General features: G+C 52.9%; 1 protein-coding gene and 1 long non-coding RNA gene across 2 annotated transcripts in view; both read right to left on the bottom strand.

Annotated features, from left to right (window-relative positions):
• Nucleotides 1-2,372: 2,372 nt before the first annotated feature.
• The window catches only part of LOC138916254 (uncharacterized), a 41,513-nt gene continuing 29,537 nt past the window's right edge, over nucleotides 2,373-14,348 (bottom strand). The window contains exons 3-4 of the long non-coding RNA XR_011423234.1: nucleotides 3,638-3,798; nucleotides 2,373-2,564 (exon numbers count right to left, since the gene is read on the bottom strand). This is a non-coding gene — a long non-coding RNA (uncharacterized lncRNA). The remainder of the gene's footprint in view (nucleotides 2,565-3,637; nucleotides 3,799-14,348) is intronic.
• EPOP (elongin BC and polycomb repressive complex 2 associated protein) lies at nucleotides 5,762-9,016 on the bottom strand. The gene has a single exon (XM_014728607.3). The coding sequence runs from the start codon at nucleotides 8,550-8,552 to the stop codon at nucleotides 7,413-7,415; it is 1,140 nt and encodes a 379-aa protein (XP_014584093.2). The 5' UTR covers nucleotides 8,553-9,016; the 3' UTR covers nucleotides 5,762-7,412.

The following is a 14,348-nucleotide window of genomic DNA, read 5'->3' as shown; positions in this document are numbered from 1 at the left end:
GGCAATGTGATCTGTTCAAGAGCCCACTCCCTCAAGCCTCAGTGCCTTTGCTCTGCCCACTTTGCGCTCTGTCCTCAGCAACCCCAGGCCTTCTCCACTTCATTCATTCCTCCCTACCCTTCAAGACTCAACTCAGATATCTCCTCCTCTGGGAAGTCCTCCCTGACCCCTCGGGGCTCCTCCCACACACTCCATCATTCCCTCAGCCTCCCTGGTCACCATCTCCACATGTCAGGCTGCACTCAGACTGTCTGCTCACTGTCTCTCTCCCCAACTGAGCTGTGAGCTTTGGGGAGAGGAATAGGAGGTTTTAGCCATTTCGAAGCCCTTAGGCCATTGTCCAGGACATTAATGCTTGAGTAAACGTTAGCTCCCTTCACTTCTCTTCACTGCCCCTTCCAATTCCTTTAAAACTGTGCCACACAGCTTTCTCCATAAAGCTAAAAGCTGGAAACAACCTCAACATCCATCAACAGAATATGGAAATCCCAGACTATTCCCACAATGAATGAAATGCTACGTGGCAACGAAAAGACTGAGTGACTGCTCCGTGCAACCACACGACAAATCCCACACGCAGAAGGTCAAACAGGAGAAGCCAGACCCAAAAAAAGAGTACCTTCCATTGCTCTCAAGGCCAGAAACAGGCAAAAGGAACGTGCAGTGATGGAGGCCAGCACGCCGGGCGTCTCGGCGTCAGAAGGATTGACGGCAGTGGGCAGGCCGGAACCCCCCGGCGGGCAGGAATCTTTGCTGACCGAGACCTGGGCCGTGACCACACAGGCACGCACACGTGTAAATGTTAGTCAGGCTGGCCTTGCGTGCATGTTAGAGTAGGGAACTTTACCTCTATTTTTTGAAGTGCTATAATTTTGCAATAAATCATCATGGATGACAAACCTCCTGTGTCTGAGAGTCATTTACTGCTACAAAGTCCCCTCATTTTAGGTGGTGATGCTGAAGCCCAGAGAGGGTACACCACTCAGCTGGAGTGGCCCAGTACATCTGTGGAGAGTCCACGCGCTAAGGAGGGGATTGCATGTCCTGCTTTTCCCACGCAACTCCTCAGCGGTAGGTTGCTGCTGGGTGGTGAGACATGGCAGCAGTGTGGGCATTAAGAGCACAAACTCCGAGGGGGCCAGCCTGGTGGCGCAGTGGTTAAGTTCGCACATTCTGCTTTGGCAGCCCAGGGTTCTCCGGTTCGGATCCCGGGTGCAGACATGGCACCGCTTGGCAAGCCCTGCTGTGGTAGGCGTCCCACGTGTAAAGTAGAGGAAGATGGGCACAGGTGTTAGCTCAGGGCCAGTCTTCCTCAGCAAAAAGAGGAGGATTGGCAGCAGATGTCAGCTCAGGGCTGATCTTCCTCAAAAAAAAAAAAAAGAGCACAAACTCTGAGGGCACAGTTCTGTAGCTGTGTGGGCTTCACCTCCCTATACCTCAGTTTCTTCGTCTGCAAAGTGGAGATAATAATAGTAGCTATCTCACGGTGTTCTAAGGATTAGATGTGTGACTAAGCGTGAAGCACTTAGAACAACGCCTGGCTCCAAGTAAGTGCCATGTGAGTGTTTGCTATGATACCGCTATTAGGGGAAAACCCAGTCAGACAGACCAGAGTTAAACTCTGCACCTCCACTGGCTGTGTGACCTCAGAGAAGTCAATTAACCTCTCTGAGCCTCCATTTCCTCATCTATTAAACAGAGATAATAATATCTATGTATTGTTTTAAAAGCAAAATGAGGGGCTGGCCCCATGGCCGAGTGGTTAAGTTCGTGCGCTCTGCTGCAGGCGGCCCAGTGTTTCGTTGGTTCGAATCCTGGGTGCGGACATGGCACTGCTCATCAAACCACGCTGAGGCAGCGTTCCACATGCCACAACTAGAAGGACCCACAACGAAGAATATACAACTATGTACCCGGGGGCTTTGGGGAGAAAAAGGAAAAAATAAAATCTTAAAAATAAAATAAAATAAAATAAAAGCAAAATGAGGGGCCGGCCCAGTGGTGCAGCGGTTAAGTGCGCACATTCCGCTTCTCTCCGGCCCAGGGTTCGCTGGCTCGGATCCTGGATGCAGACATGGCACCGCTTGGCACGCCATGCTGTGGTAGGTGTCCCACATATAAAGTAGAGGAAGATGGGCCCGGATATTAGCTCAGGGCCAGGCTTCCTCTGCAAAAAGAGGACTGGCAGCAGATGTTAGCTCAGGGCTAATCTTCCTCAAAAAAAAAAAAAAGCAACATGATGCATGCAAAGCACCTGACACCTGTCCTAAATTCCTTGTGTGCAAGGACCATGTCTGTCACATCCTTCTCCCCACCTCCCAGCACTGGGAGGCACTCAATTACTTTGGAGAATTAATCCCTTCCCCACCCACCCTTTGGCCAGCATCCTCCTTCTGGTGCTAGCAGATAGCAGCATCTAGTGGACAGCTCTGGAACTGCATTCCGGTCAAGCGCCCCTCACCAAGCGGCTGTGCAGTCCTTTAAACAAGCCTTTTAAGATACGCACGTTGCATTGGACAAGTATTCATTAAGCGCCTGCTGTGTACAGGACACGGATCCAGGACCTAAAGAAAATGAAGCAAGACATACAAGATCACTGTAGAGGGGTGCAAGAAAAAATCAGAAACAAGAATAACCTTGCCATCAATACCCTAACTTTTTACCTTAAAGAAAATATGAACACTAAGTAGGGGGACTTGCCACCCTGGACGGCGTCTTCTTGGGCAGTTTCTACGATCGCTGTGTCATATCAACAACTCTCAGTAAAGGCCAAAGCAGTGAAATGAAAGCTCAGGTCAGAACGGGGACTCCCAGGGGAGCCTGACTTCGCTTCCCAGGTTCTCCATAAAAGGGGGAGCTGGAGGGTTCGATTCCAAAGCCCGCATCCTTCCACCACACCCCACTCCCCCCCCCCCAGACGTAGAAAAGTAAACAGGATCTAGAGGTGGCCTGGATCACAGCCAACTGGTCAAATCAAAGAAGACTTCATGGAAGAAATGGCATTTCAGATGGGATTTGGAGAATGAAGGTGAAGAAAGGTGTGGGTGGCTGGGGAAAGAAGGGCATCCCGGTGTGATGGGCCACACAGCATACAGAGTGAAGTGACAGGGATACACTACACAGGAGAGTTGGGGCTAAATCACAGAGGGCCCCAAATGACAGGCCAAGAAGACTGCATTAATAAAATCAGGGGACCCACTGAGTGAGAAGATAACCTGATCCGAAGGGATCAGAGAAAAACCAGACATCCAGAAACTAGTTAGGTGGCTACCGCAATAGGCCAGACTAGACGTCGTGGGTGCTGCACCCTGATGGAGAGGATACCAGAGATACTGGCGAGGCGAGAAGCAGGGAGAGGTTCAGAAATAGATAGCAGTGGGTCAAATGGGAGGACCCAGGTGCAAATTTAAGGTGCTGAGCTTTGGGGAGGTAATGGGGAGGAAGGCAGAGCTGTAACCAGAATGTGGACTTGGCCAGGGGGACTGAGGTGGACAGAGGGTGTAGACAATGAGCTTGGTCTTCAACAGGGAAAGTACGAATTGCCAGCAACTCCTATGGGAATGGGACCAAAGCTCAGGAGAGAGGCTGGGCTGGAGGGAGAGGAGGCAGGGACAGACAGTCACTGGGAGTCACTTACCTATGCGGGTGCAAGCTGACGACTTGGGAGAGGAAGACAAGGGGAATCACGAGGGGAGCTGTGGGGGCGGAGGGTAGACACCATCTGGACATCATCGGGCTCCCTCTTTTTAGACCTTCCTGAGGACAGAGGAAGAAGAGGAGGCACAGAAGAGGAGGCACCTTTGAGGGAGAGAAATAAGAGAGCTTGGTGAGCGTCCAGCGGTGTCACAGGTCACCGAGAGATCCAGGGGTCAGGGCGGCCGGGAGGCAACCATTGGATTTGTGGTTGGGAGTTGCCAGGAGTGACCCTGGAAAAAGCAGTTTCAGGGGGCAGAAGTCAAGCCGCAAAGATTTAAGAGGCAAGAGGCAGAGGGTGTGGGGGTGGCTGAGGCTCCCAGGAAGAGGGAGGTGATGGTAAGCAGGGCTGGACTAGGGTGAGGCAGACGAGGAGCCTTGGGAACAAAATTTAAGGAGACACTCAGCTCAGGGTCGTTCGTGCAAGTAGCCTTGATAAGCAGGGGCAGACACCCAGCCCCAGAGTTGTCAGAGATAGAGGCCCACGGAGAGAGACCCTCTGAGACTAAAGGAGAAGAGATGACCCAGTAAGGGAACTTAGAGACCCAGACAGAAGCTAAGACCCTTCGACCTCCACATCCCGCCAAATACACGGTGGCCAGTGGCAGAGCCTCTGAGGGGAGGGGTGGGAGGAAGGACGCACACCGACAATCGAAAGTCCGATAAACCGGGAGCAGGGGCTGGGGACCCCGATGGAGGGAGGGAGAGCTTCCCTCCCCGTTCAGAGAGTGTTGAGGGGAGGGGAGTCTCAGCATTCTTGGAGTCAGCCTGGGAAAAGCAAGGGGTCCAACTCCAGCATTTCCCCAGGGCGCCCCAATTCGGGAAGACCTGTGGCCCTGGCTCAAGATGGGTGACACCCCACACCAACTCCGCACACTGCAGCACATGCTTCCTTCCCCCAGAAAGTCTGGGCAAGTTTCTCCTTGCGGGGACTCAGTTTTTGTGGTGGGCTGAATGGTGGCACCCAAAAAGATACATCTGTATCCTAACTCCCCTCCCTTCAGAACCTGGGAATGTGACCTTATTTGGAACCAGGGTCTCCGTAAATGCAATTAAATTAAGGTTGTCAGACGGGATCATGCGGATTATCTGGGTGGGCCCTAAATCCAATGACAAGTGTCCTTATAAAAGGCAGAAGAAGAGAAAGGCACGTGAAGGTGGAGGCAGACACTGGAGTGATGCAGCCGCAAGCCAAGGAACGCCTGGAGCCCCCAGAAGCTGGCAGAGGCAGGGGAGCGATTCTCCCCTCGGGCCTTCGGAGAGAGCACGGCCCTGCTGACCCCCTAATTTCAGACCTCTGGCCTCCAGAATTGTGAGAGAATGAATTTCTGTTGTTTTAAGCCACCAAATTTGTTGCAATTTACGGCAGCCCCAGGAAACTAATACAGTTCCCTATTCTGTAAAATGACTAGAAAGTTTCTAGGGACCCTTCCAGCCCTGAGATTCTCCAAATTAAACCATTCAGCAAGGAGGGAAGTTCCAGATCTGGCCAAAAGGTGTGTTTTTAACTCACTGCCCAGCCCTCGTCCAGGTGGAAGGCTAATACTTTCACTTACGGGAAGAGGAGCGAAGCCAAATGAACGGCATCACCTCCCACTCCTGGGAGGAGAGTCCACAAGGAGTATTTCATGACCCAGCACTCCTTCCTCCTTCAGCCAAGCTCACGCCATCCCGACCAGGCTGGTCAAAAAGGCCAGAGCTGACCTGGACCACATTATTAACAGCAAGGAACTTTTTAAAAACAGGATTGTGCCTGCCTGCATTTCTCCTTGCAAACATCACCCTCTCTTCACCGCGACGCCCTCCCCACCCCTCACATCTGCTCTCTCCCTCTGCCTTCCCCCATTCTTGGGGGGCAAGATAAGACGGATACCCCTGAAGCACAGGAATGGAAGGCACTCTCTGGGCCCTCCCCCCTCCTCCCCACAACACAGCTGGAGGGGGGAGGGGAGGTCAGCAGGGTTCATAAAGGCCAGATGTTGAGGAGAAAGAGAGCAGTGCCCACCCCACGCCCACCCACCCCACCCCCACCCTCACCCCCAGCGAAGGAAAAATTAAAAGAGACAGCTTTTAAAACAAAACTTTTGTGGTCCAAGACAGTTTTTCTCAAGAATCTGCTCTACGCAAACAATAACAACTTTTTACAAAGCATTTTCACAGAAAAGGAGACAAGTCCTTCCCCAGTATCGTATGTGGGAATTGCTCCTCCCTCACCCCGTTTTGGGGGAAAAGGGGGCACTATTCACTAGTGTAGGCAGAAGGGTCACTGGGTCCCTCAGTTGTTGGGCAGAGCCACAACCCTCGGGTCCCCTTCACACCTAAGCGTGGAATCTCCCTCTGAGCTAACCTCCCCTGACCTCACCTGGGTGGAGGAGAAAGCGATTCCACTCCTCTGGACTCTAGAGGGTCCTCCTAGCCCGAGGGCGTGGTCCAGGCCTCTCTCTCCCTTCCCCCCTAGAAAACAGAACCTCTGACCTCAAAACTAATCCCCTGGCCCTGCCCACTTCGGATCCATCAGGTCCCTGACAACTCCCGAAATGCCAGAAGTTAGGGAGGGAAGCTGAAGGTACCTCTGCCCAGTTCCCATCCAAACCCAAACTTTGCCCCTTCAAACCCCACTGGACCTCGTGCCTGGACCAAGAGCCCTTTCATTTACCCCTTCACAAAAAGCAGCTTGTCTCTACCCGGTAAGGGGGCTGAGTGTCTTTGGGTGTCCCAAGAACGGACCCAGGCCTTCCCTCAACCTCCACCCCCTCCCATCCACAAATCGGTGGAGAGGACCTCGAAAGGCAGCTTGTTTGGTCTGATTTTATTGATTTCTTCCACCTTCCATTACTTTCCCTGGGACGTCTCTGGCCCCTTCCCCAGGCAAAGTTTGCACTTTTGGAGGGGAGGAAGGCCCTCAGCCCTGCCCCTCCTAGTACCGGGAGTAAACTAGAGGAGGGGGCTGATTTATGGGGGCGGGGAGGGAGTCCTCTTTTACCCATCAGACGTTATAAACTGAAAGCAAACAGGGAAAATTGAAGAGGGTAACTCCAAAACTGGACAAAAGGGAAGAGTTGGTGGCTGAGACTGAAGACCTCGCTCATTAGGGGTCACCTGAATTGGGGGGCCCTGGGAAAGAACAGGAAGGGGGTGATCTTCCCCTTGCCCAAGCTGTCTCCTCCTCCGTGAACGCTGCGGTGGTGCTTGGAGATCTAGGGAAGGCCTGAGGGGAGTGAAGGGTTAAAAGCCTGATGGTGGGGGTGGGGGATGCCCCCAGGGAGCTGCCAATCACCTCCCCACCCCCACCACAGCCCCCTCATCCCCAGGCTCGCCCACAGAAACAACCGGTTTGTCCATCACCAAGGTCTCTCTCCCTCTTTTTTTTCTTGTCTTTGAGCGGTAGCCTCCTTTGCTCCCCCTGGGGTGAAGGCCCTGCCCCCAGAGATCCGAGATGGAAGAGGGGAGGGGCTGGAATCTATGTCATTAAGCCTTTTTCGGTTAAGCCTTCTCCTGACTCCAGCCTTTGGCTCGTCTCCAAAGGATGAGGATGAGGGGGAGGGGGTGTCACTTCAACCAGTTAGGTGCTTGAAGATCACTGTCATTTGAGGTCCCTCTGACCACAGGCCGTAAGCCATAGAGGGGACAGGCAGATGTGAGAAGCGAGGCTCGACCCTCAAGCCCGCAGTTTGGCTGTGGCCCCAACTTTTCCTCCCTTGGCAGAAGAGGTCTCGCGCTCAGAGTTCCTCCAAGTTGATCCCCCAGAATTTGAGGCCGGGGGGCTCAGGGACAGCAGGCCCCCCTATCTGCCACCTCCAGAGCGGGTGGGCAGGCGGGGGCTTAGAGTCTCCCTGGAGGCGAAGTGAGGATGCCGGCCCTAAGTCTCCGTCCTCGCCCACCACTAGTGCCGGGGGGCAGGGGAAGCAGTCGAGGAGGCTGAAGGTGCTCGCGGTGGGGAGCGTCGGCGCTGGGCGGCGGGGCTGCGCGCTGCGATGGGGGGGCGCCGACCGCCGGCGTTTCTTGGCGGCTCCTCGGTTGGGCCCTTTTGCTGGCGGCCGCTCGGGGCCCCGGCGCAAACTCGGAGTGTCGAGGGCGAAGCCCTTCGCGTAACACCAAAGTTTCGACCGGCGGATCAGACGATCGAAATGTTCCTGGCGGAGATCGCCGGGCGCGGCCGGAGCTCCGCTGGCCGTCGAGGGGCTGGCGGCTGGTGCCTCGGGGGCGGCCTGCGGGGAGTTTTCATCGACCGCGGCCGTCTGGCCCGGCGGGGGCGGCTCCGACGCGGGCCCGGGATCCGCGGGCTCAGTGGCGAGGCCCGCAGGTGGCGGCGGAGGCCGGGAAGCGGGCTCCTGATGCGGGCTGGCGGCGGGGCCAGGCTGGGAGTCGAGAGCCGGGGCTGGCCTAGGTGGAGCCGAGGCGGAGCTGGTAGGAGATTCCCGAGGGCGCCGGGGCGCCGGGCAGCGGCCGGGAGCTACGCCGGAGCGAGCGCCGAAGTGCGGGAAACTGCCTCCGCCCTCTTCCTCCTCGCCGCGGCCCCGGCACACGGCGGCGTCGGCATCCTGGCCGGCCGGGCAGTTTGAATCGCTGGACCGCCCGGCCTGTCCCGCGAGGTGCTTCAGGCCATCCGGGGACCAGCTGCCGGTGCACAGGGGGTCGCGAGGGCCCAGCAGCACCGGGGCCCGCGGCGCCAGCTCCCCAGGCCCCAGGCCCATAGAGGACGCCCGGGGTTTGGCAAGGGCGCAGAAGGCAAGGGCACGCAGGCACAGCGGAGAGAACTCCTGGGTCCCCCGACGCGGCTTCCGGGGTGTAGGGGAGCAGGGCGACCCTCGCGGGGACGCCGGCACTGCGAGGCGGGGAGCGGGGCACAGAGTCTCCATGGAACCGCCCGGGGGGGTGCCCACTGCGGGGGCCCTGGTCCCAGCGGCGGGATGCCCTGGCTGCCCGAAGAGCCCACGGGCGAGGGGAACATCGCCCCCCCTCGACGGGGAGGTCTCTGCTCACGGGCGCCCCCGGCCCGCACCCCTGGGCCGCGGAGCTCTGGCTCCCTCCTCGATCTCGTCACGCGGCCCTCCCGGCGGCCGGACTCCTGGGTCCCTGCGAGTCCCGGCGCGGTCGGCCGCCCTTCCTGCCGCCGCTTTCCCTGCGCAGCCCCGGCGGGAGCCCCTCTCGAGTAGCCCGGAGCGCAGAGGCTGGGGAAACAAAGCGGCCGGCGGCCGCGGGAGGCGGGAAGGACCCCGGGCCCGGCACCCGGTGCCCGGGCCCAGGCGGCGGGGAGGGCGCCTTCCGCCCGCTCGGCTTCTTTCTTCCCCGCTGGCTCCCGGAGACCGCGTTATAGAGAACTGCCCCCTCGCTGCCCCAATACCAGCGCCGGGGCCGCGAGCCCGCCGCTGATTGGGCAGCACTGCCTGTGACGTTAGCCCGGACCCCACCCCTCCGGCGGCACCGCCCCCGTCCCCATTCCGCACACAGACACACACACGTGGACCCGGCGCGGCGGCGGCTGGGACGGGGCGAGGACGGAGAGCGCGCGGGTGGGATCGTGAGGGGCGAAATGCGCGGCTGCACGTGGCCCGGTGGCGTCTTGGTGTGCAGTCGTCGCAAAGCAATTGTTTTTTCCCTTAGCAGTCACGGTTTTCGAATCTGTAAAATGGGATTGTTCCTATCTACCTTTTGAGGCTACGTGAATCAAGGTAGATGAATCTCAGAAACAATGTTGATGGAAAAGGTGAAATGAGGCGATGGTGGTTTGCAAGCTTTGCACGGCAGGGACTCCTGCAGGCAGAGAATGTTCCCTACCTCTCTGTTCCTGTCCCCAGAACAGTGCCTGGCACACAGTGGACTCAAAAAAAGTCGAATGAGTAGTTAGGAATTGGGTGTGTGCAAGATGAACAAAGGAAAAAATAAACTCGGAGGAGGAGTATTATTACGCCCACGGAAGACGATAAATAGACTCTCTCGGTACCTGCTTCCATTTCTCTAATGCAGTTTCTAAGTGGCCCCTTAACCAAATTCTGCAGGGCTAGCTGTGTAGCCACCCTGAATCCCAAGACTCTGCCCTCTGAGGCCTGAGCTGCCAAAATGGGTTGAGGAGGCCAGAGGAGGGGACACACAGACCCTCACTCTTATCTCCCCCAAGGAGAGTAAAGGAAAGAAAAAGTGAATTCCCACTAAAAATCCTGATAATGGAGGACAGCCTCCCTGCAACACGTTCTCTTTCCTTACCCTCCTTTAGTTTCTGTAGAGCTTACTGTTACACAGAAGTCTGTGAATGTATTCTTTATTGTCCGTCTCTCCCATTAGTCTGGAGATGAGCTGATGAGAATTTTGTCTTAATCACTACTGCATCCCCACTGCCTAGAACGGTGCCCGACATAATAGATGCTCAGTAAATATTGGTAAGTCAATGAATCCCCAGAATATTTCTCTCTTGATAAAAATCAGGTTATTGGAATATGACTGCCTCCCATCCCCAGAAATATAAAGAGACATTGGTATGAGTACATGGAGTAAGGGGGTGTGTGTGGGGAGGGAGGGTCACAGAGACAAATGTCTCATTCTGGGGCCAGGGTAAGAGAGGGTTTCTGTTAGGGGACAAATGATGCAGCTTGCTTCCTGGCGCTCCTGGTGGTGACAACAGAAGCATTGTTTTCCTACATTTCATCAAATAATATTTGGGAGGAAAGGGACCCAGAAGGTCTGCCTCCCCTACCTCCCTTTTGCAGAGGCCCGAGGTAAAGCCCCCAAGGTGGGGCTAAGACTTGAGGAACAAGGAGTGTGGTGTTCTATTGCTCAACACACCCCCTAGCATCTTCTGCTGAAGTCTTCAGGGAAGTTGTCATGAGGGGGGACCCTGGGGTCCTGCCAGTCTAGACTCCAGGGTTCCTGAGTGCCCCAAGAGCCCTGGCCCCTCCCTACACACACACACACACAGGGGGAAGTTCTAGAAGGATGATGATCTTCACAGCTGTCTCTTCTGGTCGACAGTGCTGAGAACACTTATTCTGAGACAGTAGTGCCAGATTTCTTTTGCTTGTGGGGCAGAGGGGCATTGCTTCAGTTCCAGCCAACACCAGCCCTACTTAGCAGCTGAGATGCCTGGGGTGAGGTCTTGGCCCCACCTGAGGGAACCTGGACTGGGAAACTCCTTTTATCCCCTAGAGTCTCATTCATATTTTCATTCCTGCACCTAGCACAGTGTTGACACAAGGAGAGAACACTCAAGAAATTTTTCGGTGTGAAAAAAAAAAATGAATGACACTTATATAACAGTGTAGATCAATGGCCTCCTGCTTCTCCCACTCCAAAAGCTACCAGTCCCCCAAATCTGAGTTTAGGGGCTTTATTGGGAATCTTTACTATTGAGAGTCCTTCCCTGGAGGAGGAATCCCCTCCATCTCCACTTTCCCTTCTTCCTCTTCCTGGAATCGGACACCCCAGGATACAGCCAGGAAGGCAAAGCCTTTTGTAGACCTGGAAGTGCTCTACAAACATTTGGAATGAGTGTGAGTAACTCTCCAGCCGAAAAGACGTGGAGTCATCGAGCCTCCTTTTTCAGAGAGCTTGGGCTGAGGGTGCCAGCTGTGCAACCCTGGGAAGGTCACCTAGACATTCTGGGTCTCAATGTCCCCATCATGAAAAAGGAGACAACAGTAGCGTCCTCACAACATCGTCAGGAGGGTGGAAATGTGATGAGCCGGCTGGTTCAGCTGATGCAATTCCTGTTGCCTACAGTAGAGGGCACTGGATTCCGTTCTCAGCCTGTGGGATGAGGAGGAAACACCCTTGTCCGGAGCCCCTTCTCTTCAGAGCAGAAAAAGAGAGCCGAGGCTGGATGCTGGGTCCCATCTGACATCTCCGGAATAAAGGATAGGAAGGCCCCCGAGGGACCTGGAAGCCAGCCCTTCCCCTTCGTGGCCCATCTCGGTCTCACCCAAAGGCCTGTGTTTGCGGATTTGGGAGCAGGGGACCTGCCCGGTTGCCCTTTCCCTGTGAGAAGACACAGCAGGGAACCGGCCCCAGACATCCAGCCCAATAATAATAACTTCTACAGCACTGACTGCATTCCAGTCTCTGTTCTAAGCACTGTATGTTATTAATCCCCATAACAATTCTATGAGATACTTTTGTTTTTAAAGAAATTTTACATAACATACATTACCCATTTTAAGTGTCCAATTCAATGATTTTTAGTAAATTTACAGAGTTATACAACCATCACCATAATCCAGTTTCAGAAAATTTCCTAAGAGAACCCTCATGGCCACTTGTAGTAACATCCTGTTCCCACCCCCAGCCCCAGGTGACTAGTCTACTTTCTGTCTCTATAGATCTCTCTTTTCTGGCCATGTCATAAAAATGGAATCTACCATATGTGCTCTTTTGCATCTGACTTCTTTCACAAAAGCCTAATTTTTTGAGATTTACCCAGGTTGCAGCCCCTATTAGTAGTCTGTTTCTTTCTATTGCTGAGGAGTATCCCATGGTATGGACACACCGAATTTTGTTTATCCAATCACGTTTGGGTTGTTTCCACTTTTCGGTTATTACAAATAATACTGTTATAAACAGTGGCATACAAGTCTTTGTATGGACATATGTTTTCATGTTAGAGTGGAACCACCAGGTCATATGGTAAATTTAGGTTCAACTTTTTAAGAAACTGCCACACTATTTTCCATACTGGCTATATCATTTGACATTCCTATGAATGTCCATGTTATAAATGAGGAAATTGAGGGACAGAGATTTTAAGTGACTTGCCCAAGGTCACACTGCTAGCAAGTGTCAGAGCCAGGACTCAAACCCAGGGAGCAGGGTCCTGAGTCCACACTCATGATCCACACTCATGACCATAAGTCTACACCATAACAATGAACCTAAGAAGGAAGCCATTTCTTACCCCACCACGCTGTGGCTAACATTTTTGCTCATCTTGCTTCCAGAATTCCCTAAGTCAGATTCTATTCCATCCCAGTAGGGCTGCATCACCCCCCAGCCAACACCCACACTTTGCTCTACACCCTCTGGAAATTTGCACCTACAGTTAATAGCTTAAGTTCTGGACTCAGATGGGTCTGTTCATATTCCAGACTCATCCTTTTACCAGTTGTGTGATTTGGGGGCAAGTTACTTAACCTCTGCTGGAGTTTCCTCGTCTCTAAAATAGGAATAGTGTCTGCATGCAATCGCAAAATGTTTGATTATGGAAAATTTCAAACCTACACAAAAGTAAACAGAGGGGTATATAATGAACCTGCATGTACCCAACACCCAGCGTCAACACTTACCACCTTGTGGCCAACCTTGTTTTACCCTTGCCCCCACCCACTTCCTCCCCTACTCCCATTGGGGAAAAAAATCAATTTTATTCAGGTATGACTTACACACAATAAAATGTGCATTTTTAATGTACAGTTCAAATAGTTTTCACAAATGAATACACCCATGTAACCACAATTCAAATATAGAACACACCCTATATTATCTTGAAGCAAATCCCAGACATCATATAATTTTATCCCTAAATATTCCAGTACATATTTCAGCTCCAAGATAAGGACTCTTGAAAAATAAACATAACCCCAATGCTATTATCAAACCTAGAAAGAATTTTTATCCATTAAAATCATCAAATAGCCAATCAGTGTTCAAATTTCTAATTATCTTATAATATTTTTTCTTTACAATTTGTTTAGTTTCTTTGAATTAGGATCCAAAGAAGGATTTCAAGTGGTTGATATGTCTCAACTCTCTTTTAATCTATAAATTCCTCCTTTATCTCTTTTTATTTTCTCCTTCCAACGTATTCATTGAAGGTACCAGACTGTTATCTAGATTTCCCACAGTCGGGAATTTACTGATTGCATCCCCACGGTGTCATCTAATCAAGCAATGTTTATTTAACAATATTTATTAAGCATCTACTATATACGGGATTGCCAAATTTAGCACAAAAATACAGAACTTACTTATTAAAAAAAATATTTGTTGTTTCTTTGTAATCCAAATTTAACAGGACACCCTGTGTTTTGTCTGGCACCCCTGTCTAAATGCCTATCGAGTGCTCAAGGCACAGTGGTGACCAGACAGACAACCCTCCCACAAGTTTACATTCTAGTAAAATAGGGTGAGCCAGGTAATATACAAGCAGACAATATTCCTTCTGGGGATATCGTGAGGATTAAATGAGAAACCATACATTTAGCACCTGGTCCACAAAAGCCCTTGATAAATGCAAGTGCTCTGGGCAGTAGCTTAGCATTTTCCCCTCCTCCTATTTCTTCCCTCATCCCATCCCTGCTCCACATCCCCCCAGGAATTACTCCAGGTTTGCCCTCCTCCTGCTATTCTCCCTCCACACGTCTGTAGGTAGTTCATTCATCTACTCACTCCGCAGTCACTGAGCACCCACCTGTAGCAAGCCCTGGGCCAGGCCCTGGGGACTCAGAGGCAATGAGGGAGATGCACATTACAGGCTAATTTGAGAAGGAGCAATAGAGGGATGGCCACCCTTGGAATGGTAGAGGAGGGAAGTCTTTTCAGAGCCGGTAATCTTCCACTTCCATCATCTAAAGGATGAGCAGGGATACGCAAAGGAGGCATGAGAGAATTCCAGTGAGGAAACAGTATGGGCAAGGAACAGAGGCAGGCAAGTGCCCGTCCTGTGTGCCACC

The sequence above is a fragment of the Equus caballus genome, chromosome 11 (assembly GCF_041296265.1).
Source record: "Equus caballus isolate H_3958 breed thoroughbred chromosome 11, TB-T2T, whole genome shotgun sequence".
NCBI lineage: Eukaryota > Metazoa > Chordata > Mammalia > Perissodactyla > Equidae > Equus > Equus caballus.
Note: the sequence above shows the minus strand (reverse complement) of the source record. Positions and strands in the feature narration are given on the sequence as shown.

Excerpts from the sequence above, each read along its gene's own strand:
- EPOP (XM_014728607.3), bottom strand. The coding sequence starts at position 8,552 with ATGGAGACTCTGTGCCCCGCTCCCCGCCTCGCAGTGCCGGCGTCCCCG.